At 40.2% G+C, this 27,762-nt stretch overlaps 1 protein-coding gene across 2 annotated transcripts in view; it reads left to right on the top strand.

Moving 5' to 3' along the window:
- The window catches only part of TMEM117 (transmembrane protein 117), a 235,168-nt gene that overhangs the window by 171,273 nt on the left and 36,133 nt on the right, over positions 1–27,762 (top strand). For both annotated transcript variants that reach the window (XM_056342162.1, XM_056342161.1), the window contains exon 6: positions 20,619–20,778. In XM_056342162.1, coding sequence (XP_056198137.1) covers positions 20,619–20,778 — 160 coding nt within the window. The remainder of the gene's footprint in view (positions 1–20,618; positions 20,779–27,762) is intronic.

The raw sequence follows: 27,762 nt of genomic DNA, 5'->3' as shown, positions 1-27,762 counted from the left end.
TTCATATCTTCTCATTATTCAATAAGCAAAATTCTGGTGCTTGGTGTATGTTTCTTTCTGTGGCTTTTTGTTTCCACTTCAGTGGGTTCCTTTTCCATTCATTTATTGAGGTTTTCTATTGTCTTGTTGTTTTGCTTAAAGGCTTATTTTCTGATATTGAGCAATAAGAATATTGCTAAAATGTATATGACTTTTGTATCAGAAACCAGATTGGATTATTTCTTATTTTATGTGGGCAAATAAGCTGTCTTTATGAGTGTCAGAAGTTGCAAGCTTACCTTTTGTAGTGCAGCATTCTAAACTGTAATGTGTCTTGTGATAGCAGGCTATGCCTCACAGTCGCAAGATCAGGTCTATAAATGAAGCTGATACTAAGATCTAGGTATGTGTATTCAGAAAGAGATGCATAGGAAAAATGCTTTACCCTTCCAAGAAAATGAGTCATAGCTGAAGTATTCATACCTTAACTATCTGGACTTAATTTCCTATATCATTATTTTAAGCATCTAAATATATAAAAATTTCCCTTGAATTTGACATACACCAGATTTGGGGAGCTTGCAGTACTCCAGAAAATCAAACCATTTAAATATAATTCTCTAGCTATGGATTTAGGATCCTGGCTTAAGACACAAGATAAAGTTGTATCATAAGGTCTTTCCCTGGACCATGGAAAAATTTCACATATTTTAACTATCTGTCCATCTTGTCAAGCCATTTTAGTATGTTCAGTTTTGTGTTTTCTGATCAGTTCAGAAACAGACACAGGTTAAACATTTTTAGGAGACATGAACCACTACTTTATAATGCCATTACCTTCTCAGTTTTATCATTTTAGTTTTTAAGATGATTCATGCTATTTGGATATCTGCAGTGAGATGACTTGCTGCAATTAAGGTAATTCCCAGCATAAGGACAAAACCAGAGCTCCTTGATCTCAGAGAGGCAGAATTCAGCTTCAGTGTCTCTCCCTGAAAAGAAGGTATTATTATCCTATTTGCAAAGTCTGACTGTATGGATGTGGTATAGATGATGCCATCTAAGGTCTGGGCTTTGGATTGTTGCAGGAACCTTTTGGCTCTATGACACAGGTGTGCTCATTAGGGCACAGTTTTATCATTCTTTTTGGAACTTGAGCAAACTGGATGAGCATTAATAGGACTGTACTTTGGCAGCAGGTGTGACTATATTATAAAACAAGCCAAAACTTAAAGAAGGATTTCAATTTGCTACATTTTGTTAAGGTTTTCAGTAATAAGCGAACTAAAACTAAACAGCTGTTAAAAGGCCTAGTGTTACAAAAACAGGCTTAACAAATCATTGCTTTATAATGCAAAGTGTGATAAGTAGAAAGCTCTTGGAAATTTTTTTAAACAATTCATTTTTAAAGAGGTCCCACAACAGAGCTATTTTGATTGAAATTGATGGCAAGGTCCTAGGTGGGACAAGCTGTCAACACAGCAGGAACACATTGCCAGCACAGTAGTTAAGCAGGAGCTGAGATTTTAAGCAGTTTTCACCTGTGATAAGGTAGTAGTTCATTCCAAACAGAATAGATGTTTAATAAAATTTAGGTCAGCACAATATCTATTAAATTCAGGGTCTTTTTAGCACTTCCTAAGCTATTTTGGGCTCAGTATAAATGTGGATTCAAAGCAAAAGTTGATGTAGTATGTGGGTCTCTGGAAGGTAAACGGGGTGGATACCTAACCTGACCGAAATGTACCCCCTTGTTCTGACAGCTCACATATTCCTTGGGCAAGAGAAAAGGGCTGTCCTCAGCTTGTAGCCTGGCTCTGGTGAAAGAATACCTTTTTGGATAGGTGTAAGAGGTGGGATGTTGATTATTGACCCTTTAATACTTTCTGCAAGATGGCTATAAAGGAGATCCACAAGAGAAGACTGTGGGAGAAGCAACAAATGCCATTGATTATACCCCAGAAGAAATGAAAACTGATGCTTTTTTGCACTTGCTGTCAATCCCCACTGCCTGAACCATGCAGTGTCACCCAGTACTGGGCAGTGCCCCTGCCTTAGATCCTGCTAAGGTGTCCTTAGCTATTTGCATGAATCCTAGATCAACAAAACATTATCAAGTCTTAGGTCCAGGGAGGCCATATTGCAGGTTATGGATCACACTGAAATTCATGCAGAACTGAAGTCAGGTCAAGTAGAGAGGTCAGGAGGAAGAAGCAGGTCTAAGACCAAACAGGGAAGAGATGGATAATGACAGCAGACCACAAGAGTACTAAATGCCGAGTAAGAACATCATCTAAAAGCAAATGGTAGGAGAGCTGCTTCTTTTTAACGTTCAGTTACATGGAACTGAGTAGGAAAATTCTGAACATCTTCCCATCTGAGTCTTACTTACTAGTACATTAGAAATTGAAAAGACCAAGGCTGGAAGTAAAGTACAACAAATTATTTCAGGAGGAGAGGGACCTTTGCTTACACCTTGTTGGGAATCCTGCAACAAAACTTTCCCTTTTTTTTTTTTTTTTTTTAGAAAATGGGAACATTTGAAAATGCATCGCTTTTGATTAAACTTTCATTGAGAAATGTGTCTTATCTGTGGGAAGGAATTTCTCATCAAAACTAGTGAGATATTCAGTCTCTTCAGAGTAGCCAGTAGCATGGTGATCAAATCCACATGGATGAATGTTAATGTGAGCCCCTGCACTTCTCAGTGAGGGGGAGGTCTGGGGAGAAGCTTCAGTCTGGGTTTACTGCATCTTTGCTGAGTTCGCTATATATTGCTGTTTCTTCCAGGATTTATCTGTTTTCTGATTTCTGTTTACTATAACAAGCTGGAAAGGAGTGCAGATTAGTCTCAGGACAGAACACAGGGCTTTTTCTGAAATACTGAGAAGTTTCTGTTTGACAAAGATAACCATTTCCTGACAAACTCAAAGTTTAGCCAAATATGTATCTGGGCATCTTAGTGAATTCAGTCATAACAATTCTTAAGTTCTCTTGTGCTCCTTGCTTCTCAGAAGTTCCTCACTGGAAAAGTGACAGTATTCATATTATCACAGAACTAGGCATTAGTTATCAGAGTAGCACTGGCCTACATGTATTCTGGTGAGTCTCTATTAGTTTCTTTCTTTAACTTTCTAACTTTATAAGTTGCTCATTCTTCTTTTTAAGCCTGTTCTATTCTTAGAAATATTAACTTTCCAAGACATCAAAATCACAGTAATTTGGATGTGATTTTTCTTTGTCTTCTAAGAAGACATGTATCAACCTTATACTTGAACTGGCTCAACTTCTGCAAAACCATGCATATTAACTTCTCCTTCCTGAGCAACTCTTCAGTTGGTATCAATTCTTCTTGAATTATGTATAAAAAGTATTATACATTGCAATTACTATAAATGTCAAGTGAAGTTTTGAGTGCTTGCATTTGTAAAGTCTTAGTTGGATCAACAATGTCAGCTGAAATTTAGAAGTCCTGTACACAAAAAACATCCCTTCTGTTTTGATTGCATAGATTTTTTTGGGAGGAATTGTGATACATTTTTTTTTTTGTTTGAGGCTAGCACCGTTGCTGTTCACATTTTTTCTATAAGCAAGTAGAATTGCTTGTTGGATGATAAGATCATGTTTCCTTCATAAATGTTAAGGATGTGTAACTTACATGCTTAGCTACTAGGATTCTTTTATTAGAGGGAAAATATCATAGGAATATAGGAGCATAGGATAGTTCAGGCTGAAATGCAGGATCTCAGGAGGTTTCTAGTCTCCTACTCAAAGCAGGGTCAGCTCTGAATTGGCACTAGGTTGCTCGAATCTTTATCCATTTGGGCCTCCAAATCCTATAGTGATGGAGACTGCACAGCTGCTCTGGGCCGCCTCTTCCATTGCCTGGCAGGACTCCATGGAAATAGTTTTTCCTTATATCCAGTCTGAATCTCTCTTTTTGCAACATATGCATTGTCTGTTGTCTGCCTGTCATTCACTCATGTGAAGAGATTGGTTCCATTTTCTCGCTAACCTCCCCAGAGGTACCAGGGGCAGTTGTTACATGCTCCCAAAGTCACCCCTTCTCCACGCTGAACTTGCCCACATCCCTCAGCCTCTCCCCACAGGACAAGTGCTTCAGTTCCCAACCACCTTGGGGACCTCTGCTTTAGTTTATTGGTGCTTTTTATGTAGGGGGGAGTGAAAACTGGATGTGATATTCTGGATATGGTCTAACAAGTGTGGAGCAGAGTGAAATAATAATTCACCTTGATCTACTGACCATGCTCCTGTTAGTACAGCCCTGGACACTGTTGGTACCTGTTTACTACCAGCATACATGCCCAGATTGTGCTCAGCTTGCTGTCTACAAATGCCCTTTTCTTAATAAGTTAAGATTGATATTCCTTGGAAGATTTTTGACATAAAAATGCATTGCTCGGGAGGCAAGATTAAAGCTTTTTTAACTTTTTTTTTTTTGGTGTGTTGGAGTTGTTTTGGAATTACATTTAATCAAAATATAATCAATTTTTTAGATGAAAGAGCTTGCATTTATTCCAAATGCTTTGGAAAAAAAAAAACATTAAAGAGCAGTTCAGGACAATTATAATTATATTTTACTTTGATAGGATTTGCACAAATGTAATAGTAAAAGGTACAGCATCTTGATGAATGAAACATTATATCCCATAGATACCATGGTTCATGAAATCGAAAAAATGAGAAATGTCTTATTCCATCAAACTACTATGCAGCTAAAATATACCACTAATCTAATCCAGAACACAGAAAGCCATTAAACTGTAACAATTAGCTTATTCTAAATTTGAACTGTATTTTTTAATTTTGGTTGTGGATATAATATATTATATGACAAGCCATGAGAATATAAGTGTATGCCATACTGCCCTCCCACCTACTCTTGCCAAAAGCTTTGTTTAAAGAGCAGCAACATGACAGCATCTCGGCAAGGAAAAAGATTTCCGTATGTTCTACATAGATAAAATCAGGCTCGATTTTTATCCTTAAAGCTTTGTAACTCATAGAATCATAGAATAAAAGAATCATTTAGGTTGTAAAAGACCTTTAAGATTATCAAGTCCAACCATTAACCTAGCACTGCCAAGTCCACCACTAAACCATGTCGCTAAGCCCACATCTACCCAGCTTTTAAATACCTCCAGGGATGGTGACTCCACCACTTCCCTGGGCAGCCTGTGCCAATGCTTGGACAACCCTTTTGGTGAAGACATTTTTCCTAACATCCAACCTGAACATCCCCGGGTGCAACTTGAGGCCATTGCCTCTTGTACTATCACTTGTTACGTGGGAGAAGAGACCGACCCTCACCTCACTGCAACCTCATTTCAGGTAGTTGTAGAGGGCTGTAAGGTCTCCCCTGAGCCTCCTTTTCTCCAGACTAAACAACCCCAGGTCCCTCAGCCGCTCCTCATGAGACTTGTGCTCCAGACCCTTCAGCAGCCTCATTGCCCTTCTCTGGACACGCTCCAGCACCTCAATGTTCTTCTCATAGTGAGGGGCCCAAAACTGAACCCAGTATTGGATGTGCAGCCTCACCAGTGCCGAGTACAGGAGGATCATCACTTCTCTTGTCCTGCTGGCCACACCATCTGTGATACAAGCCAGGATGCTATTGGTCTACTTGGCCACCTGGGCACACTGCTTTCAGCCAGCTGTCAACCAAGAACCCCAGGTCCTTTTCCTCCAGGCAGCTTTCCAGCCACTCTGCCCCAGGCTGTAGCATTGTGTGGGGTTGTTGTGACCCAGGTGTAAGACCTGACGCTGCTTTGTTGAACCTCATACAACTGGCCTCGGCCCATTAATCACATGGCACTTGGGAACAGCCTGTTCCTGCACCTTTAAGATTTCGTTCCTGAAGAATGTCCAGCCTTCCTGGACTCCTTTGCCCTTCAGGACTGCCTCCCAAGGGACTCTGTCAACCAGTCTCCTGAACAGGACAAAGTCTGCCCTCCAGAAGTACAAGGAAGTCATTCTGCTGACCCCACTCCTTACTTCTATTCTTTTGAAAGAAACAAAAACTCTATCATTTTGTGATCACTGTGACCCAGATGGCCCCAGCTATCACATCACCCACAAGTCCTTCTCTGTTTGCAAATAACAGGTCCAGCGGGGCCCTTCCCTAGCTGGCTCCCTCAGCAGCGGTGTCAGGCAGTTGCCTTCCACACACTCCAAGAACCTCCTAGATGGTTTCCTCCCTGATCTATTGTATTTCCAGAAGACATCTGGTAAGTTGAAGTCCTCCACAAGAACAAGGGCTACCAGTTTTGAGACTTCTCCTAGCTTCTTGTAGAATATTTCATCTGCTTCTTCTTCCTGGTTGGAAGTCTGTAACAAACTCCCATCAGGAGATCTGCCTTGTTGGCGTTCCCCCTGATTCTTACCCATAAACACTCAACCCTATCGTCACCATCACTAAGCTCTAGACAACCAAACCATGCTCTAACATATAGAGCTACCACACTGCCTCTCCTTCCTTGCCTATTCCTTCTGAAGAGTTTCTAGCCATCCACTGCAGCACTCTGGTTGTGCAAGTCATCCTGACATGTTTCCATGATGGCAACGATGTCATAGTTTTCCTGCTGCACAATGGCTTCTAGGTCCTCACGTTTGCTGCCCATGCTGTGTGCATTGGTGTAGATACACTTCAGTTGGGCTATTGATCCCACCTCTTTGTGGGGAGAAGCCCTAATTCCTATGTGACCATTCTCAGGTGCTTACATGGTTTCTAACACATGAATAAGCCTGGTGTCTTCGCTGCTGTATGGATCTCATTTTATGAGTTAGGTTCTTCTTTTTACCAAAAAATTGTGAATTTTAAGGCTCTGCAACATCAAAATGCTTTGCGAAATCATTTCAGTTTTCCAAAATTTGTTTTAAAAAGCAAATAAACCCCAACAATTCAGTCACATTTTTCATTTGACAGTTTCTAAACAGAACTTTTCCATTATTTTATTCAAAGATGAGTTTTGACAGATCCTAAATAAAATGTATTTGTTTTCCAATTCAAGCAGGCTTTTCATTATTTTCTTGAAAGAAATTAAAACATTGAAAACTGACTTCAGTTTTGAGATTCAGCTCTGGATTCAGGTGCCTAGTATTTATGTCTTGATTACATCTGTCAACATGCCAGCTCATATTACAGCCAGAGGAGCTTTGACCAATGCAAATGATGGTCTTTCAGTTTGCCTCGAATGGAAACTTGTATTCAGTCACCTCAATAATTTTCCAGGCTCCACTGACTGAATAAAGGTGGGATGCGGGTGCCTAAAGATAGGTATTGACTACAATTTGAAATGCTTTAGGGTATTGAAAAAGTGCACAGGCCTGGTAGGCATGACACAGGATACAGAGGACACCTCCTTTTGCAGGGTCTGGAGGCCAACCAAGGTACTCCACGGTGCCCCAAATCACATCAGATATACATGTTTAGGCATCTAAATCTACACTTCTGTCGACCGTAATAAGAGATTACATATGTTAACTCACATGTAGATTTCTACCCCCAAAAAATCTGTGGTTGAGTCTCTGGCTGAATCTGAGTTCCTTATAATATTTTTAATTTTAATTTAATTTAATTTAGTTAAGCCATTTGTAAAAATAATCTGTGTTGAAAAAAATAGTGATCAGTTGTTCACTTAGCTCTTGCCAAATGTAATACACTTCACATGTGATTTAGGAAAAAAATTGAATTTAAATGCAGAAAAGAAATGTGAGTCTATAATATCCTGAAGAAAACATTCAGACTGTTACCTATGTAGTAAAACTGACCAGGGCTAAAGTTTCATTAATTGTGAAACACATTGTGAATACAGACAATGCTAGTAAATTCAATAACTGGGAAATAATGATGAAGTTATTCATTAATGAAAATATTGGTTTATTATTCACTGATTTTTACCACCTTTCTGACTTACATGTTGTTAATTGGGTCTTCTGAAAATCAATCAGTTTCTCTTAAATCAACTATCTAGAAATCCAGATAACCTGGATCATAGATAGGCTTGAAAATGTGGTGTTAAATCCACACTTTGACTCTTGCTTGTTTCTAAAACCAGAATTCAATAACATGTTTCAGTTCAGTAAAACCAGGAAGGTGTGGGGATATACCTCTAGCTCCTGTTATAGATCTGAAGACCCTAATTTTAGGCTCAGAGTAACATTTCAATTACCATCTAAATACATTTGAAATGGGAGTTGCCTTCTATATGTAAAGAGGTATGGTTTTTTTTTCAATTCCAAAAGCTTTTCTCATTCTACATTGCAATTAATTTAAGACTTTACCAATTACTTGATGATAACTGATTAAAGGAAGCCAAGAATGTTTTCTTCTCATAACCAGTTTCTGTGACAGTTACTGGGGATGCTAGAAACATGAAAAGCCAAAGTCCTTGTTATGTATATTTTTTTAGGCATATGTTCCCATATCTTCCTGCTCTGGAGAACAGCAAACCTTGACTCACTCTTACCAAGGACTGAGAATAACATAAAAGTTTAAGAACTAGCCATTAATATACTTAGTTGGGTGTGGGAAATCTGTGTCCAGAAAGCTGTACTAACTTTGACTTATTTATACAAAGTAGAGCAGCTCCAACTACAGAGTCTGAACAAATAGGACCATGTAGCAGCCAAAAGCCTGGCTATTATGGCATGCAGCTGGTCCCTTTAAGGCTGGTATTCAAAAGCCTGGTCTGATTCACACAGAACAGGTATTGGACCCTGGTCCGTTTGCCTCATCTCATGCAGCTGAGACACTGCCCTAATTCCTGGCTCACTGACCACAATGAGGGGCAGGAATGCCCAGTTCTGACACAGCTTCTCTCACGTTACAGGAGTCAGCCCTTTTACAGGGGTAAATTCCATGTATTGATGCACTGCCTTTGTCTGAACATAAACCATTTTCACTGAAAAATTGCCAAGCAGGTCTATCCTAAGGCACATGTGATGCTCTGAAAACATTTTTGAAGATCTTGTTTCTGTTGATTGTCGAGCCAGCTGTCTTCCACCCCCCATTCTGTTGATAGAGTGATATATTCATCTGAAGGTAACCAGAAAAAATGCTTCCCTTTATAGAATTGGGGGTGGGGTGGGGGTGTTCAGGATTATTTCTGCTGGAGTTAAGCAATTAACTTCTAACTTTGGAAGCTGAACATTGAGTTCCTTGGTTATAACTCATGTGAGTCCTATACTACCTTGTGTATGATAGGTATTGATTGAAAATTTTTTTTGCAAGCAAGACCATGAACCTTCTTAAACTATTTTTCCTTTTTTGTGTTGTAGATAGGAAATAACATTTGAAACTTAAAGCTTATGGCTGATGAGTTTAATTTAAATGAGCTGCTGTTTGAAATAGATAACACTTTCATTTTAGTAAATTAATGGTGTGGCAAAAGGAAATTCAAAGATGCTTCTACCTATAATAAAAAAAGTGATGGTTTCTGGAATTCTAATATTTCACCATGTGATTACATTACCTAATCTTATTCATTTTATTACATGAAACACAGTAAAATGTTTCCTCTGTGCATTAACATAAATGTAATTTCAGACTTTATACCAATCTTTGTGCAAAAATCCAAAATAGCTCTGGAATCATATTGATAGATTCTAATATAATTGCAATGATCACAGTCAAAGAACAGAAGTAAAGCAAGGTTTATGGGAAAGGTAACATCCTTTCTTTGACAAACTGATATAACAGGAAAAAATAAACTAGTGCTGTTCGCATTCACAAAAATGTTTTTCATTTTTCTAACTAAAATGTATGTATAAAAATGCAGAATAAAAAATTCCAGTTTTGCAAAACTCAGAGCATCCTTTATACTCTGCAGTGCCTGGTTTCTTCAGCTCACCAGGCAGAATGACAAGGATAGACTAGAAGACGTAACATGAAATGCAAGTTTCTCAAAATGTGCAGTATCTGCTATTGACAAGCGTTTATGAACCAGTCCCAGCATAGAGTTCCATTCGCTATTGCCTTTTTGAAACAGAGAGCATTTCAGAACTTGCAATTTCACAACAGGTATTTTGGAACTGGCAGTTGCTGGCAAATACTGAATTACTTACCCATTATTTTCTTCTGTAGGATAGAAGTCAGAAATACATTATTGTGATGGCAAGTTTTAAAAAGGTAATGCAATTCAAAGTTTGAATTAAAACCCGCTTTCTTCTTATTAGTACTTCAGATGATTAAGTCTTTTTGGTGATAATCTACATTAATCTACTTTTTCCCACCTCTTTATGGCTGCAGAACATGCCATGGGTAGTGTGGCACTGAAATCTGGCAGTAGTATTATTCCATATCTCTACCACATATTTGTCCCCATCAGGGGAACAAGCACTGTATTTTACCAAAAGAGATCCAGTGTAACTTATTTTCCAAATATTTCTAGATATTTGTTGCATGTGACTTCTAAAGTGTATGTATTAGCAGTTCACTTCAGTAGCACACCTCTGAAGTGGATCTCCCAGTTCTCTCTCCACCTGTCTTTTGGTTCACAGCATGGATTAATCTTGCGGTACACAAGTGGGATTTCTGGGTGCAACTGAAGTGGAAACTGCTCTCTGGTATCTCACCTAGCGAGCTGCAATTTTGAATAGATACTTGGTTAAGCCCACAAGACACAAACACCATGGTCCTCAGCACGAACTGTGTCACCCTATAGCACTGCACTACCCTGTTGCACTGCAGTAGCTGCTGATAAAGGCAGAGCTCCCGAGTCGCTGCTCTTTCTCCTTTCAGAGCACTGTCCTGCCAGGGCAGAAGAGCAGTGGCCAGCTTGAATCCATGCTGCTCCAGAGAACCCAGCCACTTTCCAACAGCAGAGCATCTGTCCCTTACACTTGTGTAATTGCAGAAGTGGTACTGACACCAAGCAACAGGCAGAGTAAATATTTTATTTTAGAGTTGCTATTTTTGACAGATTTAATAACAGAACCCTTCTTAATTAAAATAAGTGAAATAAAAAGCTTTGGCATTTGCATATGAACATCTGCAGTAGCATTGTTCTTCATAGTTATTGTACACTGTGCAATGGTATGTTTGGCCAGTGTTGATTCTGGGATTAAAAATTATGGAGAGTATTTAACTTGATGGATGACCTTTCTTTCCTGAGGACTGGAAAGCATTTTAAATATCAAGAGCAGTAAATTTTTTTCCTCCCTTTCTATATTTGTTTTCACAGGGTGTTTTTAACTATCTTGGCACATTCATGAAAAACTGACATTATAAACCACTGCAATTGATCACTGAGGCAATCAGCTCTGGTGCAGGCACATTCCGCAGCTGAGTGGAGGATCACGATGCACGGAAGCAGGGGTGGGCTGTAAGCCGGGGAGACCCCAGGTGAGCACCAGGACCCACCAGGAGCCAGCAACTAGCACAAGAGCGGCTGATGAGGCATGGGCAGGGCCAGGAAGAATGGCGGCCACCCCCCCACAAAGGGCATCAGCATGGAGCGCTGCGCTCAGTGCCTGGCACAGCAGTTGGTGGAGGGAGGGTGCTGCTGTGAAGGAGGGAAGTTCCCCTGGCCGAGTGGAGAGACTTGAAGTCCATATAACCCAGCAGCTGGGCACTATTCTGGGCCCACCCGCACGGGTCAAGGGCACTCACCCTACCTGACCCTGACAAATTGAATGGTGGGCACCTGTCTGAGACTGGCTGGGGAGTCTGCACCATCTACCCCAGCAGTGGCTGATGCCTCTACCCAGATGGAGCTGCTGAAGGGAGAGGCTGCAGTGCAGAGCTCAGGCTGCAAGGAGTGCCCATACCTCTCACCTGGGGCAGGGACAGGCAGCAGACCTGCCTGCAAAAGGTGTGCCCGGGTGGAGGAGCTCCTGCAGCAGGTGGCTGAGCTGCAGGAGGCATTGAGAAGGCTGTGTAAAATCAAGGAGGCTGAGAAGGGGTTAGCAGCTGGCTCTAAGCACAGTCTGCAGACCTGCAGCCCACAGCCAATTAGCCAAAACCTCCCCCACCAGCACACACAGAAGGGAGGGGGCTGATAATGCGGAAGAATGGAAGCTTGTAACAGCAAGGACCTGCAGGAGGAAGACTTCTCCTGAGGCCTGAGGTGCCCTTACAGAACTACTTTACTGGTCTGCAGACTGAAGAGGAAAGACCCTTCACATCAGGAATGTTGCTGGAGCTAAGGCAGCCTGACATGCTCCCCATATAACAACCAGCACAACTAAGAAAAGGTGACGGGTGATAGCAGGAGGTGATTCTCTTCTGAAGGGTATGGAGGCACCCATTTGCCTACCTGATGCCCTCTCTAGAGAGGTGTGCTGCCTAGCAGGGGCTCATATCAGGGAATGTCACTGAGAGACTACCAAGCCTCATACAGTCCACTGACTGTTATCCCCTGCTGTTGTTTCATGTGAGCAGCAGTGATCCAGCCAGGAGCAATCTGAGGAGCATCAAGAAGGATTACAGAGCCCTGGGAACAGTAGTAAGGGATTCTGGAGTGCAGGCAGTTTTTTCATCAGTCCATGGAACCTGAGGAGGTGCATCTGTGGGTCCTGAGGGAAGTGGCCAATGAAGTGGCTAAGCCACTGTCCATCATATTTGAAAAGTCGTGGCAGTCTGGTGAAGTTCCCCCTGATGGAAAAGGTGAAACATAACCCCATTTTTAAAAAGGGAAAAAAGGAAGACCCAAGGAACTACAGGCTAGTCAGTCTCACCTCTGCATCTGGAAGATCATCGAGCTGATTCTCCTGGAAACTATGCTAAGGCACATGGAAAATAAGGAGATGATTAGTGACAGCCAACATGGCTTCACTAAGGGCAAATTGCGCCTAACAGATTTGGTGGCCTTCTTTGATGGGGTTACAGCATTGGTGGATAAGAGAAGAGCAACTGATGTCATCTACCTGGACTTGTGCAAAGCATTTGACGCTGTGCTGCACAACACCCTTGCCCCTAAACAGGATAGACGTGGATTTGACAGATGGACCAGTCAGTGGATAAGAAATTGGCTGGATGGTTCCACTCAAAGTGTTGTGGTCAATGGCTTGATGTCCAAGTAGAGACCAGTGATAAGTGGCATTCCTCAGGGGTCGGTACTGGGACTGGCGCCGTTAAACTTCTTTGTCAGAGACATGGAAAATGGGATTGAGCACATCCTCAGCAAGTTTGCCAACAACACTAAGCTGTGTGGTGTGGTCAGTATGCTGGAGGGCAGGGATGCCATCCAGAGGGACCCTGACAGGCTTGAAAGGTGGGCCCATGCAATCATCATGAAGTTCAACAAGGCCAGGTGCAATGTCCTGCAAATGGGTCGAGGCAATTCCAAGCACAAACACAGACTGGACAGAGAATGGATCGAGAGCAGCCCTGAGGAGAAGGATATGAGGATGTTGATTGACGAGAAGCTCAACATGGCCTGGCAATGTGTGTTTGCAGCCCAGAAACTGATCATATAGGAATATAGAATTTATGATCTCATTTCTTCACTAATGTGTACTTCTGTCCCAAATGTATATAATATTAAGCAATACCTGGAAACCTTATTAGTGATGTTTTACACTTTTTAAACAACCTGGCTTAGTGGCAATTATGTGTGAAAGTGTGATGAAAAATTCTCAAAATTCTATGTCATATAAATCTAAGAGCTACTTTTCACTAAGCACAGGTAGGGCTTTTTTCTGGAAAAGGTGTAGTCAAAGGGCAAGATGCTGCTTTTTGCCTCTTGGAAAAGACAAAATGAAGATGAGGGAAATAGCCAAAGTTTGTCTTTCATCTCTTCAGTCAAACTTAACAGATCTCTTCCTATCTGATCATCAAAGCTGTAGCTTCATAAAAGATTTGGCAAAGGGGCACACAAGGCAAGAAAATTCTAAACAGCTCTAACAATGAGCAGCTCAAAGTTGCTGTTAAATTGAAGGTGGTATTATATTGCCCTCATATATGGTTGTGCAAAGAATTGTATTTGATATTTGAGCACTTCCACTATGTGACGGTTTGAGAAATGAAGTTCCATCACAGACCAAAATTTGGTTTTTGTACACTTTGTCCTGCTGATATAGACATGAAAGATCACGACAATCCATTTGGAAACAGTTCTTGTTTGCAGTGTTAAATGTTTTTTGGACTTGTATACATTTATTAGCTTGTCTTTATCTTTCCAGGGACAAATTCTGGTTTGTTCAGTTTTCTACCAAATACAGAAAAATAACACAGAGTGTTTCCTGAAGGTGTGGCTGGATAGAATCAAAAGTACTTCTCGTATAGGTCTGGAGAGGAAGTGCTATAAATGGTTGTGTGGTACTGCACTGGGGCTGCAAGAGGATGAGCCAGGCCCTCATGGACTCTGCCTAGGGGAATCCTGATGTGGGAGGTAGGACACACGAAACAGCAGAAGAAGGTATTTCCAAGCAGCCAGGACCTGAGATCACTGCAGTACATTGCATCTTCTCTCAGCCAAGACTTCTGAGAACGTCAGTAACTTCATGCTTGGCATACTGATTTAATGAAATGTTGCAGGCAAGCCAGACTTCCAGTTTGAACTGCCTTTGTCATGGCCCATAATGTTACTGAACAACTAGAATGTGTGCACTTGCATGGGCGGTTTACAGATACAGCCAGGAAAATCTTTTACCAGGAGGACTGGTGGCAGTGCTGTTATTTTGGAATTAAAACAAAACTAAATGATGTGGCCCTCCCTCTCCCTGAAATAAAGCCATGAAGTCTCAGGTTTGCATCAACACTTGACATCAATTGTTAATTGCAAAGCACGGGTGTTCCCTTCCTCTCAGCTCTTCCTCCACAGCCCAGCTTTGTGTTTCAGAGAAGTCCATCTTCTGCTCCAGGACACAGTGCTCTCTCAAGGCAAGGACTGCACAAGTATGGGATGGCACTAGTGGGATTTCAGATGGCAGTGGTGGGATTTCCCTTTGGGCAGTCAGACTGCAAGCCTCAATATGGCAGGCAGTCTGCACACTAAGCTGCACAGGCTCAACTGTGACATTCCCTGCCACACTCTTTGAAAATGAGTTTCCAAATTGCTGGCTTCTGATGGGAGAAAGTCTTTATTTCTTGCTCATTATGGACCCAGAGAATTATTGATGTATCTGAATGCAGTCACACATTTGGAAAACAACTGCATTGCAGATTCCAGGAATAAATGGCTTTTTTTTTTTTTTTCTCCGCAGACAAATTTCGGCTCATCCCATTTGTAAAAAACATGCAGTTCATAAGCTCAGGATTGTACAGGTAACATGTACAGGTGCAAGACAAAGAGAAAAGAGTTATGGCCCAGTCAGCCAGGGCAAGGACAATGTCTGCAGTAAGGCGAGCACTGGCAAAACGGCACTGTAGGGGGTCTGCAGAGTCTTGAGAGTCTTCAATGCCAGACTAAGCTTACAAAACTCTTTTGGGAATTAATTTGTTAACACAATTATGGGCAGCATGCAATATGGCAGCTCCTGCTCCTTATATCCCAGGAAGCTGTCCCTACCACTTGGAAATGGAAACAAGCCAGGTTTGGTTGGAGTCAACAGGAAAAGTCATCTTTACTTTTGCCACTGTTGAGTGATGGAATGGAAACATCTACTGGGGAAAGATTCTGGCAAAGTATCCTACAGAAAAATTCAGGTCCTCACACCACTAGATGGATTACTCACACCACTAGGTTTTATGGTTTTTGCTTTCTTTCACTGAACATTTAGGATTTATCTTAGACTTCTGGAAAAGCTTTTCAGATAATCCCACCCTATCCTCAATATTTTGGAGTGGATGAAGTGAAGATAGTGAAGGTAGCCCTGGCACTTTAACTTTAGGGTATTTGCTGAAGACGGCCGCAACTGTGCTCACCCAAATACACACTATCCTTATTTTGTTTTCTAGGGAATGTGTTGGCCTTGATGGGCCTTATTTTGTTTTTGTTACTTTTCCTTGCTGTGATGTTGCATTGGCTTTGTGTCCTTTGTGTTTCTGTCCAGGTTATTTTTTCATTACACTTTGGAAGTGTATCTTGTTTATTTAATGTACTGTGTTTCTGATCTAAGTTCCCTTGGTTCTTGTTCACCCTTTGGCCACAGCTATGCCAGAGTGTGGCATGCAGGGCGTCTGGGAACTTGGACACCAGCAGGGAAATTTCTCAGAAAGCCCCATGAGGAGTGCTTTTCTCAAAGAGTGAGGGAAGAGCAGTAGCAAGAGAGGGCTGATGAAGAGCTGCTTTCCTTTACAACAGAATTTTTATTTTAAGAATCAGTAGGAAAGTCCAGCCTGATCTCTGGTCACCATGTGCCAAGTGACAGCTCAAGCACTGTATACAAGGGACACAGAGACAGAAAGTCTGGGGAGAATTTTTTGGTGATTTTTGAAAGAGCAAGAGGTGTTCAAGAGAAGGGTGTGATATTTTCAGCCTGACAGGCAGAAATAGGGCTGAGATAATATGCATGATGGCCATTGCATGTGTGGACAATGCGAGTATGTATGGACTTTCACAGTGAGATGAGGCCCACTGTTTCCAGTGGTAGCCCTGTTACCAGAGTTCATGCTTTAGCAGGAGCTATGCAGTGCACTGCATGCTGGCTTAATGTGCACAGGATTTAGGAATGTTGTATTTAGGTGAATAAATGAAGTCTGTGATCTCATAGCAAAGCAGACCAGTGTAAGCTCCATGATCATGCTGTGAAATTTATGGGCATATATAAAAAAATATATTATGGGCTGATATTCCCCAGAGACAGCAGGGAATAAGCAGCACTGCCTACAGTGCAGATCAATACCTGTATATTGGACTTCTCTGAATCAAAGATGCCCTGTTTTCTAAAAATTTAATGCAAACCTGTTACCCACCAGGGTCTGCATTAGGCTGCAGTGACAGCCTTTTTCTATTTACATAACCATGACCTCCACTGAGCAAACAGAAGGTTCATATGTTTAGACCAGCATCTCAGACTTCTGCAAAGTTCACGAGATCACACCAAGCGAGCAACGCTATGGATGACACATGTGGTGGGAGCATGTGACTGGTGACATACCACACCAGCTCTGAATTTCCCCACCTCTAAGTGCTTTTCAAGTAACTTTGTCTAGGGTTAGGTTGTCCAGACTTCAGAGGGTGATGGCTATGTTCTTGAATGCTAGGATGGTAGCATAGAGACGTTGTAGGTAAATTAATGCCAGGTGCTTGGCATAGTTTGTTGAAGATGGCCCATTGCCCATGGATGCTCTGTACTTACTACTAATTGTAGTAGTGTAGAGGAAAACGAGGCATCACAGCCTTTCTTCTCCAGAAATGGCATTTCTGCATGATAGAGACTGCAACATTGAGGTTACGACCCTGTCTGCCATGAGGTATTGTCTGCAGCCACTGCCAATGACAAAAATCTGCTCAAGCTTCTGGTCCATGTTGTGTATAACCTCTTGTAGTGTATAATATGCTGGGTGATAGATGCTAAGTGGTTGATCAACTTGGTCAAAGCTTATGGTCCAAGAAAGTGCTGTTGTGAGGAGGTGAAGAAGCCAGAGACATATGGTTTGGCCCTTCCTAATTGTGGGAGGACAAAATTAATGTTTTGTTGTCAAATGAGGGCCAGCAGTGTGTATTCAGTTTGCCATGAGTGACTTGGTTTAACAAATTCAAAACCAAACTCAGCCCTGGCTATTGATTATAGAAGTACAGTCTAAAAAATTATCTGTTTCTTGAGAGGTTCCTGGCAGTAAAAATTCTCTTCAAGCTTTCCCTCAGTTTGGAGTAGAACTAGGAATTTTACATCATCACTGACTGTGATAAGCACAGTACTGACTTTTCTGGGCCTACCTAAAAAATTTAACTTCCCAGTATGCAATTGGCCTGGACAGTGGTTTTTTGTAGACTTTTCTTTTAATTTATTTATTTGTATTCTTTATAATAACTTCATTTCTTGAAGAGTACGGGCTAGGTTGTAAAATGCATGTTATTGTAACTGAATAGGTACCCAAGGCACATAATCATTCAATACAGCAAGCTAGAATTATAAGTGAAATGCAAAGTGTATTTCCTTTGTGAAGTAGAGAAAGAAGTTGTCTGGTACAGAGAAGAGTCAATCCTCTCTTTCCTTTCCCCTCATAGCCCTTCCATAAGCAGAAGATGGAGAGGTCGGCCAGCAACGCTGTGAACAGTTTGATGGTGTTGCTCTTTCTCAGTAATGTGCATTGCAGAATAAAGGACAAACTGCACTGGCCTAAATATTGCAGTGTAGCTCATATTGGTTCATCTGATACGAGTTATGTCAAGCTAAATGAAATCTTCAGCTTCTCTTAATCCCCAGGACGCTGGGTCAGTGCTGTACTTTCACAAGTGAACTGAACTCTAACCCAGACAAACTCTGTTTATACTCCAAAAGCATGTATTGAATATCTTGCAGTGTTCCAGTACCACAGGTCAAAAATACAACTGAGTGCTAATTATGCTGTGTAATGCAACCATTTCAAGTCTATTTCGAACCTTTTTTTATTTTTTCACATTTTCTTGTTCTATTAGCAACCTATTTCCTGCTCCCTTCCCTCTCTATTCAACATTTCAGAATGAATAACGAAGCAGTTTTTTAAGTGCATATGTATTTCCTCAAGGAAATCAGGGCTTGAGCACACACACTGGTCTTTGCATGCATGCCAATGAAGCATGCATAAAAATATGTCTGTCTTTGCTTGCATACGTGCCAAAGTCTGATGTTCCATGCTTTGAACTCCTGCTCCAAAATGCCAATGCATAATTCAAGAGGACTGAAGCAGAACAGCATTGAGCATAACTTCTGAGTACATGGTTCCCATAGCAAACTACATAGACTTGAATTACGGTTCTAAACTGCATGTGCACCAGGAGATGTGGGTTCCTCAGAAAGAGGATGAAGAAAATCGGTGCACCCAGCAGCCAGGGCAGTATGTGCTGGCTGGCAGACAAGCGTTAAGGACTGGGTTCTTTCTGGAGAACTTCTCAGCTAAAACAAGAACATTTACCTCCGTGTGAATTTCAGATATGAAGGTGAAATAGGTAGGAAGAACCACCTCTGTGGATCTCAAGACACTATCTGCAAGAGAGAAGCACCTAATGAATCACCTTTCCAAAGTAAACCATTCTGGGTATGTGCCAAAGTGGAGCTTGTAGAAAAGTCAGTCAGGTTCAGGTACTGACAGGTGAGGTGGTAGCTAAGCAAATGTTTTGGGGATAAGCTGGCCTGGGTATTGGGTATGTCTAAGTCTAATATGCCTCATTCATTTTTTTTCTTGCCCAGATGCTGATAATACACTCAAGGGGTACTGTATGGTGCCGTATGGTGTTGAATATAACTGAATTTATTTATTAAGAATAAAAATAAACGTTCAAAGGGAAAGATGGTAGCAATCAAGTTATTTTCTGTCTCATTATATTGTGAAGAAGCACAGCCCGTCGTGCCACAGAAGAATGATGTTTAGGAGTCCAAATGCCTACACTACTGCTTATATGCATATTTGTTTTCCCTTCCTACACAGACACAGCCAAGGCTAATGTATAAAAAGAAATACATACAGACTGGTAGCCTGTGACTACTGGTGCACAGATTTTTCTTTTACTCTGCCGAGTATTTCTCCTGTTTGGAAGTGTCGTGGGAAACATACATCACATTGTTTTACAGCCCTCAGTAGCTAAAGAAAATGAGACTTTATTGCTGTAGAAAAAAACCCTGCACCCTGCCACAATTATTAAGCTGCATGCATGAGTTCAGATGTTGATATGCCCCTATTATAGCACAGATTTACTGACAGCTATGGGTACTGGGAGAAGCCTTGCTCCCCCTCAGAATACCAGCTAAATTTGCCTGCTTCCACGGAACCAGGAATTCAATCAGTCATCACTGCCAACTCGGAAGGATATCACCAAAGTGCTGCTGGAAATGATGCAGAGCTATTTTAGGGGAATAGCTTGGAAAGATATTTTCTTAAATACCATATTGTAAAATTGTATGAATTAGCCAAATGTGTCTTCTGGAATTCTTATAGCATTCATATGGAGGTTTTATTCGTTTTGTAATTCACTTTTCACTGACTTCTCAGAAATGCCATAAGATTTGTTGAAAGCTTGTACAAAGGACATCTTAAGAGACACAAAGCAAAATCTTTCTACAACCCTCAGAATTTATGAAAGATGAATTTAGCGCAACAACAATTTATTTCATACAGATGTGTTTCTATGTAAAAATCAGGCTTCACGGTTAGTATCCTATAGCTCCTACAGCTGAGAAAATACTTTTCAAAGGCTCTAATGTCTTTGGTGCCATAGAAAATATTCTCTCAAATTGTTAATTTGAATTTGGCACTTTGTTATAGTTTACTTCTTTCTTAATTTAATTAATTGGTTTGCATCTCCAGTGAAAAATATGGAATGAACAATAAGAGTAATATGCTGCAGCCCAGTTTTGCAACATGCTTAGCACTAGCTACTAAATTTCTTTTTACTAAGGATACAGCTGACTGCTTTCCTATTTTGAGTTAAATGATTTGTTTGTACACTTAATTTTCTTCAATCTCTTCTCATCAGTGGAAAAGTACTGATAAAGCAATAGTTGACCATTAGAAGACAGATAAAATAGAATGATGTGTCTTCATTACTATTGTATTCTCTCTGAAGTATTTATATTTTTTTTTCCCCTTGCAGGACGGTTCTCTTTACTCTGACCTCTGTAGTTGTGCTTGTCATCACTACTGACTGGATCAGCTGGGACAAGCTGAATCGTGGATTTCTGCCAAGCGATGAGGTGTCAAGAGCCTTCTTGGCTTCTTTCATCTTGGTGTTCGACCTTCTTATTGTCATGCAGGTACACTGTCCTATTGTTGCGTTTAAGCTGCTGAGGCAGCCTAGTGACTATTTCCTCTAGAGCAAATGGCATTTAGCTAAGACTACATAAAGGTAAATAAATGTTTAGTTTGCGATCACTGTTAGTAGGAGCATTTTATAACACAATTTTCAGTGACTTTGCAAAAAAGCTTGCTGGCCTTATATTGTGAAAATACTGCTGATTTCTCTTCCTAGACTACCAGGTAAGAACTGCATGACTTTCCCAGTAAGAAGGTCACCCATAAATGATATCAGGAAAAGAAACAGAAGCTGGTTGTTTGGTAAATTCAAAGGAAGATGAGAGAAATTCAGCCAAACAAGAAAGAAATACTTCCATACATCAAGTATTCACAATATTAGTGTACACACATTACAGCGTTTTAATAGACAAAAATTAGTATTTGCTATTAAGATTCCGCTTTCCACTTTCACATGAAAATTTCTTTACTTTGATGGCAGATCCTTGTACTGTAATGTCCTCTGCCAGCAAAGTTAACTGGGAAGGTGATTCCCTGTAGTCTGCTTAATGTCTGCTCCTTTAAATCTAGCTGTTAGGGAAGGAATCTGGGTCACAAGTGTGTGGCCAAAAACCTCCTTCATGTGATGCTGTTCTGTACCCTTTGCATTTGTCTGTGGTTCAAGATTTGTGTGAATAACTTACCCAATGCTCTATGAAAAATTAGGTCATTTTGGATGAGGCAAGGAAAAGGAGCATCAAAGGTCTGAGTGACTTTTGCTATTAGTCCTAGAGATGTTAGACTGTTGAATTGAAGTTTAGCAAAGAATTTGAGAAGAAATGATGGGTCCTTTTTCTCCAATTTATTACTAACTCTGCTAGCAGTGACCGCTTCTGAGACACTTAGTTCTCTTTAATGAGATATCTATTGCTTGAGTAATTATCATAGAGGTGACACTGTGATAGAACTCGGAATTTATCACTGCTGTATTAGAACATTAAAGCTGCATAAAGTCCTACAGTTCAGTTTTATTTTCCAGTGTCCACCACTGTTGAGTGCTCACTGCGGTTCATGGTTAGAACAAGGAGGGTAAGAAAGGGAACACTTTTTCTAGTAAGATTTCTGGTTTTTCTTTTCTCTCCCTTTGCATTTTACAGTTTGTTTGCCATTTCAAAAAGATTAAAGAGAATGTATAATAAATGATTGTACTTCACCAGTCTGTAATGAAAGCGTAAATGAAAATACACAATGTATCAAGCTATACAGAACTTGATACTGTATGCAGGGTAGAGAAACAGAGTTATCTTCATATGAAATAATTAGTAAACCATCCTTTCAACTTTCAAAAATGAAGTTCCAGTACTTTGACCTTGGAGTCCCTATTAATACGGAAGAGTTTTATATGAAACATGCTGTCTTGAGTACTATTTCATATTTTTACAACATAAAGCAAGAGACTCTTTTTAATTGCATTTTTGACTGATGTTTGTGTGATGGAGTTATTTATTTATTTAAAGTTATTTATTTGGACTGTGCAACTTAGTTGGCATGTTTTATTTACAATGTAGTTCTAGCATCATTGCATTTGCTACTGCAATAAAGTTGAGACAGCAAAGTATTAAATCACAAGTGAAGACCATCAGGATCATTATCATTTTATTGAAGTATGATTTAGAATTACATGTCTCTTGAAATTCTTCCTGAGAGTGTTGTCTGTTTCACAGATTTTTTTTTTAACTTAACAAGCTTTAGCAACAAATTAGTAAAATTAAAAATAAAAAACCAACCAACCAAACACACACACACACTCAAAAAAAAACCCAACAACAACCCCACACCAACCAAAAACATTAAAAAACCAAAAATGCTTAATATTAAGCAATTTCTGTTTGAGGCTAATGTTAACCAAGAGCACAGATGAAGTCTCATCTCATTTTTGAGTACAGACATTTTCTGTTCCTCTGAATGGTAGCATTAATTCTGCAAATGTGGCTGTGTTTAGCATCAAGAGAAGACTAATTAAATTTGGAAATTTATTCTCTATGCTGTGAAAAATAATCACATAATTTTAAAGGTCAGCTTTTCCTTCTCATTATTATTATTATTTAATATTTATCTAAGCCCTAGGTAGAGCATAAAGAAGAAAAAAAAAGGCCTGAGTGTTCCCTACCCTGAAAGGCTACCTTCTGTCAAGTAGACATAACCCAGACAGACATGTGAGGAGTAGAACACAGACAGCTGAACCTTATATAGACAGTTATACGTGAGTGATGCTTAAGGATACATGCACTTTTTACCTTTATTTTCCATCCTGCAACAAACCCTGGCTGCCTCCCACCCCGCTCTCCTTCTAGCGTACAAAGTCTTTGCTGGGTATTCAGGGGATGGGTCAAGGAGACGAGCATGGGTGAGAGGCAGAGTAGAAGGCAGAGACATGGGACTGAAATGTCAGCGTGAAAGTTATGACCACAAAGATATTAAGACAATCCAAGAAAACAGAATGTTACAGAACTACAACAGGACCTCCTGGTTAGTGTGGTGGGCTTCTGGCCCAGGCTGTGTTCCCACCTCTTCTGCAAACCTCGCTGTGACATATGACATCTGCCCTCCCTCGAGTGAGGAAAATGGACCCTGAGGTCTTGTTTTAGATGGTTGCTGTGTATGCATCTCCACCTGACTTTAATTGCTGTATATTTATAATCAATGAAGAGATCGAGGTATAGCTGGGGTGCTTTTAAAACTCTAGAGTAGGATGAGGTGCAGCAGGCCCTAGAAGTACATGTTTCTGTCCACTGAGAATAAACAGACCCAACAGGATGAGCTAAGAGGAGCCATCCTTTAAGCCATACCCAGGAAAAGGGTTACAAGGGTGGCGTGGCTTGAGTCCAGAGCTGCAGCTCTGCAAGGATCCCAATCAGCTATTTCCACAGCTGGTAAAATTGCCAAAGTAGCATTTCTCTGCTAGTGTTCTATCATGGAGACTTCTTCAGAGCATGTCTGCCTCTTGCAGGAAGAGTCATCTCCACTTCTCCCTCTGCTGCCTGGCCGTGATTTGAAAGGAATTTAAATTTCACTGGATCTAGAACAGTGTATCAGAGATAACACCCATTTTAGGCTGTTTGAGAGGCAGCGCAGGGGCCTCCATTCCAGTCCTATTTGTCAGGACATTTTATTCAATGTAAATACAAACACTGATTTTTTTCAATATAGAGGCTGCATATTTCCTCTAGGACAAACAGCAGATCAAATTCAGTCTGATGCAGGTGAGCGTTAGTTCATTTTAAAGGGCATGGGCTGGCTTATAGTAAGAAAGTAAAAACGCTACAAGTTAGTTATTTTTTCCAGTATGGAAGTGAAGTTTGTAATTTCCACAGTGTTTAATTATGCATGCCCTGATAATTGAGATGGAAGAAGCCAACAAATGTATATTTCTGGCACTCATAGCACTCACTGCTGTACATAGGCATTGTTATATTTTAAACCTTAGTTTCAGATTGAGTGCAAGACCAGATATATTAAAGCTGGATATGTAGTAATGCTATTATCATGTAACAGAACTTGTTACTATTTTTAATAAAAAAATAATCTATTTAGTTGTATTCCTCAAAGAGGTAATGGAAAAGCTGTTAATTAAAGGAGTAAATATGAAAAATGAAACTATAATCCCACATTCCAAATGTCTCTATTTGAGCAAGTAGACAGTACCATTAGCCTATATACTGCCTTATCTTTTTTTTTTTTTTTTTTGTGTGTGTGTGTGTGTGTATGTGTGTGTGATGTTCATAGACTCATAGAATTATAGAATGGTTTGGGTTGGAAGGGACCTTAAAGATCAGCTAGTTAAGTTCTTAGTGACTTTGATAATGGGTAGGAGCCTGTGGTGGCTGGATTATTAAACCTCGTGTGTCCAGGGGAGATGTCTTGTTTCATCTCTGTAGTGTCTTTTGTGAGCATTTACAGGTTTCTCCAGACTTCTGAAAGATTGTGAAGTATTTCAGCCTCACCGTGGAGTTACATACTGTAGCTCCCTTGCTGAGCACTTTGCAAGTCCCATGGCGTAAATTCTTGCAACTCTTACGACTTACTGCAACTTTTCATCTGATGGTACAGTCAGATACAATGTCTGAGTGATTTAAAAGCTACCCAAAAATACAATTTGATTCCAAAAGGAGAATTTATTCTTCAATAAACTGAAGCAATTCTGTAACGGCTGAGTGGAATAAACAGAAGCCAGGCAGCACTTACGTCTAAGATTCTTTGTGACAGCCCTTGTATGTGAATCTTGAACTAAAATAATCTCATTAATATCAAATGGGAATATTCTTGTCCATAAGGACAATATAATTTTTTCTGTAACCTGGAAGCAATGAAGGTCAAAGACAGTCAGATAATTAACAACATTCCTTATGACTGGTGCTCGATCTCTGCTTATGTAGGTATTAGGATATCAGCAGATAGATTTTTAAAAATAATAACTATTTTTCAAATCTATTTTCCTTATTTTTGTATGTAAATTGCTTTTAAATGTAACTGTAAATCACTCCTTGCTACTGGAGTTGAAAATCAACAGATTTAACGGGAGGCCTGTCACTTCTTTTTTTGTTTTGTTTTCTGCAGAATGATAAGAGAATTAGAAGTTTAACAAATCGAAGAAAATCTGGATTTAGGGTCTTCTGTGTTTTCTTTTCTAGTACTTCATATTTCCATGAAAAAATGTAATTTAGCTACTATGTAAGGTTAATTATGTTTTGCATATGTCATTGTTAAACAGTAACTCAGAAATGTTATCAACAAAATGGAACAGACTCTGGTCTTGTTAACAAATACATAAAGTGGGGACAGTTCCATTTATTTTAAGTTTTACATTGATAGAGAGACTGTTTGGATTAAAATCTAGTACAATGTGTAAGCACATTAAAAATACCACCCACAACATCAAGTGCATAAATTAAGGTATAATTTCCTTGAATACTTAAAGTAAAAAGAGTAGAAATACAGTCTTGTCCACACAAAGTGATTAAAGACTTATTTTGAGAGGGTTAGTGTGTTTTAGAAAACCTATTTAACTTTGCAAACATAATTTCGTTGTGAACTTTTAATTGGATTTACACTCAGTAATTTGCTAGAATTAATTTACACGTATACAAACGAGAGGAGAATCCTGATTTACACTTTAAGCAGAATACACAGGTGTAGTAATTTTTCTTTGAAACAGATAAGCAAGAAATGATTTTGTATTCATAGACAAAGCAGGATATATAAAATGATTTGTCACTCCTGTCAAAGAAGATCCTCTCACCTGTACGTTTGATTCAAGGGTGGCATATAAAATTTTTTTGTTTCCTAACAAGCAACAGCAAAAAATACCATTGTATAGTTTGTTCCCTAGGAAGTTTCTGAACTTTGAATGAAAATGGCCTTCTAAAAACCTTCCATTCAGCACAACAACTTCTGAAGAAGTGAGCACTTGAATGTAAGGGTACTTTCCATCATACCTTGGCTGGGTTTTATAACATTTGAAAACACAATAATAAATTACAAGTCAAAACCCATGAGAAACATCTGTGTTAGTGAGGCTAGCAACAAACTTCTGCACCATCTCTGACATTCAGGATTTCTGTTTGTGAGGGGTTACTATGCTTTTTTATTCATGTACTACTTGCCCTTTCAAGATGGGAACCTAGCCATAAGGGCAGGTGACCAGTGGCAGGTTTTTCAGAGGAGTCAGGATAGATGAGAATTCACCTTTAATAAAACTGTCAGCAGTCAGCTCCATTACTGGTGTCCCCAGCCATTACCATATGGCAAGGTTTTACAACGAGGAGCCATATACCCTAGACTACTTTTTTCAGATATTATGTGGGGTGTTTCATTCCTCTCGGAGTACATTGCTCTTCACTCTCAGATTTTAGACATGCCTGTCAAACAGCATTACAAAAATGGATAAACATTTTGAACACTCACTTGTACTCAGCTAATTGTGCAATGTTTGCCCAAGAACCCTACTGTGAGGGTTGGCTCTGCATTACTGTACCTCCCAAGGCCTGTGGATCTCTGAAGGAGAAGGGACAAGTTCAAGTGAGGTAATTTTGGAAGAAACCTTTCTATAGCAAATAATACATTTTCCTTCCTGCAAAGTCTCTCATGGAGGAAAGACTTTCCCCTCTTCTTTTGTCCTTTCTACATTCTCATCCTTCTATGAACCATGGAAATGGCCATTATTAGCACTGATGTAAGACATGCAAAAATAATCCTGAAAAATAGAAGTTAATTAGGACAACTAGAAGGGAACAACTCTTGATCTACAACTTTGCTTTATTTGTACTTACGAATTCGAGTGACAGACCTGAGTACATTCCTAAACACTGTTCAACCTACAAAATGACAATGTTTCTCATGACATTATCAGCACCATGGCGTTTCCTTCTAGTGGGTCAGAGACAGGTCTTTTTTGCCTATCCTCGAATTGCTCCATTTCTTGAACCTGCCTGCACAGCTGCTGCTCACAGATTTATGTCTGCATTGAATTTCTTAGTCCCAAAATGCTTTGGTTTATTTCCCTGAGAGTCACTGGTTTGAGGGGGGTACCAAGTCTTTCTCCTTTCTATTTTTAGCACAGAACAGTAGCACTCCTGAGCTCCACTTTCATCCCTCCCATTAGACACCTGTTTTCTGTTAGCATCCCTGTATCTTCTGTCTATGACTGCTATCAAGGGAGTGGGTTAGTTCCTGGCTGTCACATACTGAGAGGGACAAGTTAGTGTGGTCCCAGAAATGGCCTGTTTGACAGCTCAGGAACAAGCAGCTAGAAATGGAGTCAGCATCCCACAGAGTGAAATGTCCCTGTCCCTCTCCTGGCAGGGAGGTGAGGCTCTGAAGCAGTGCATGGACCCTCCACACCTCCTTCATGTTTTTTTCTGTGGACAAGGCAAGGAGAATAGACATGTACTATATTTGCAGATCAGAGAATATAATAATGCATTTGAGATCCACTGCTTTTATCCTGA

The sequence above is a fragment of the Falco biarmicus genome, chromosome 5, assembly GCF_023638135.1.
Source record: "Falco biarmicus isolate bFalBia1 chromosome 5, bFalBia1.pri, whole genome shotgun sequence".
In the NCBI taxonomy this organism is placed as follows: domain Eukaryota; kingdom Metazoa; phylum Chordata; class Aves; order Falconiformes; family Falconidae; genus Falco; species Falco biarmicus.
This window is presented reverse-complemented; position numbering and strand designations above follow the sequence as displayed.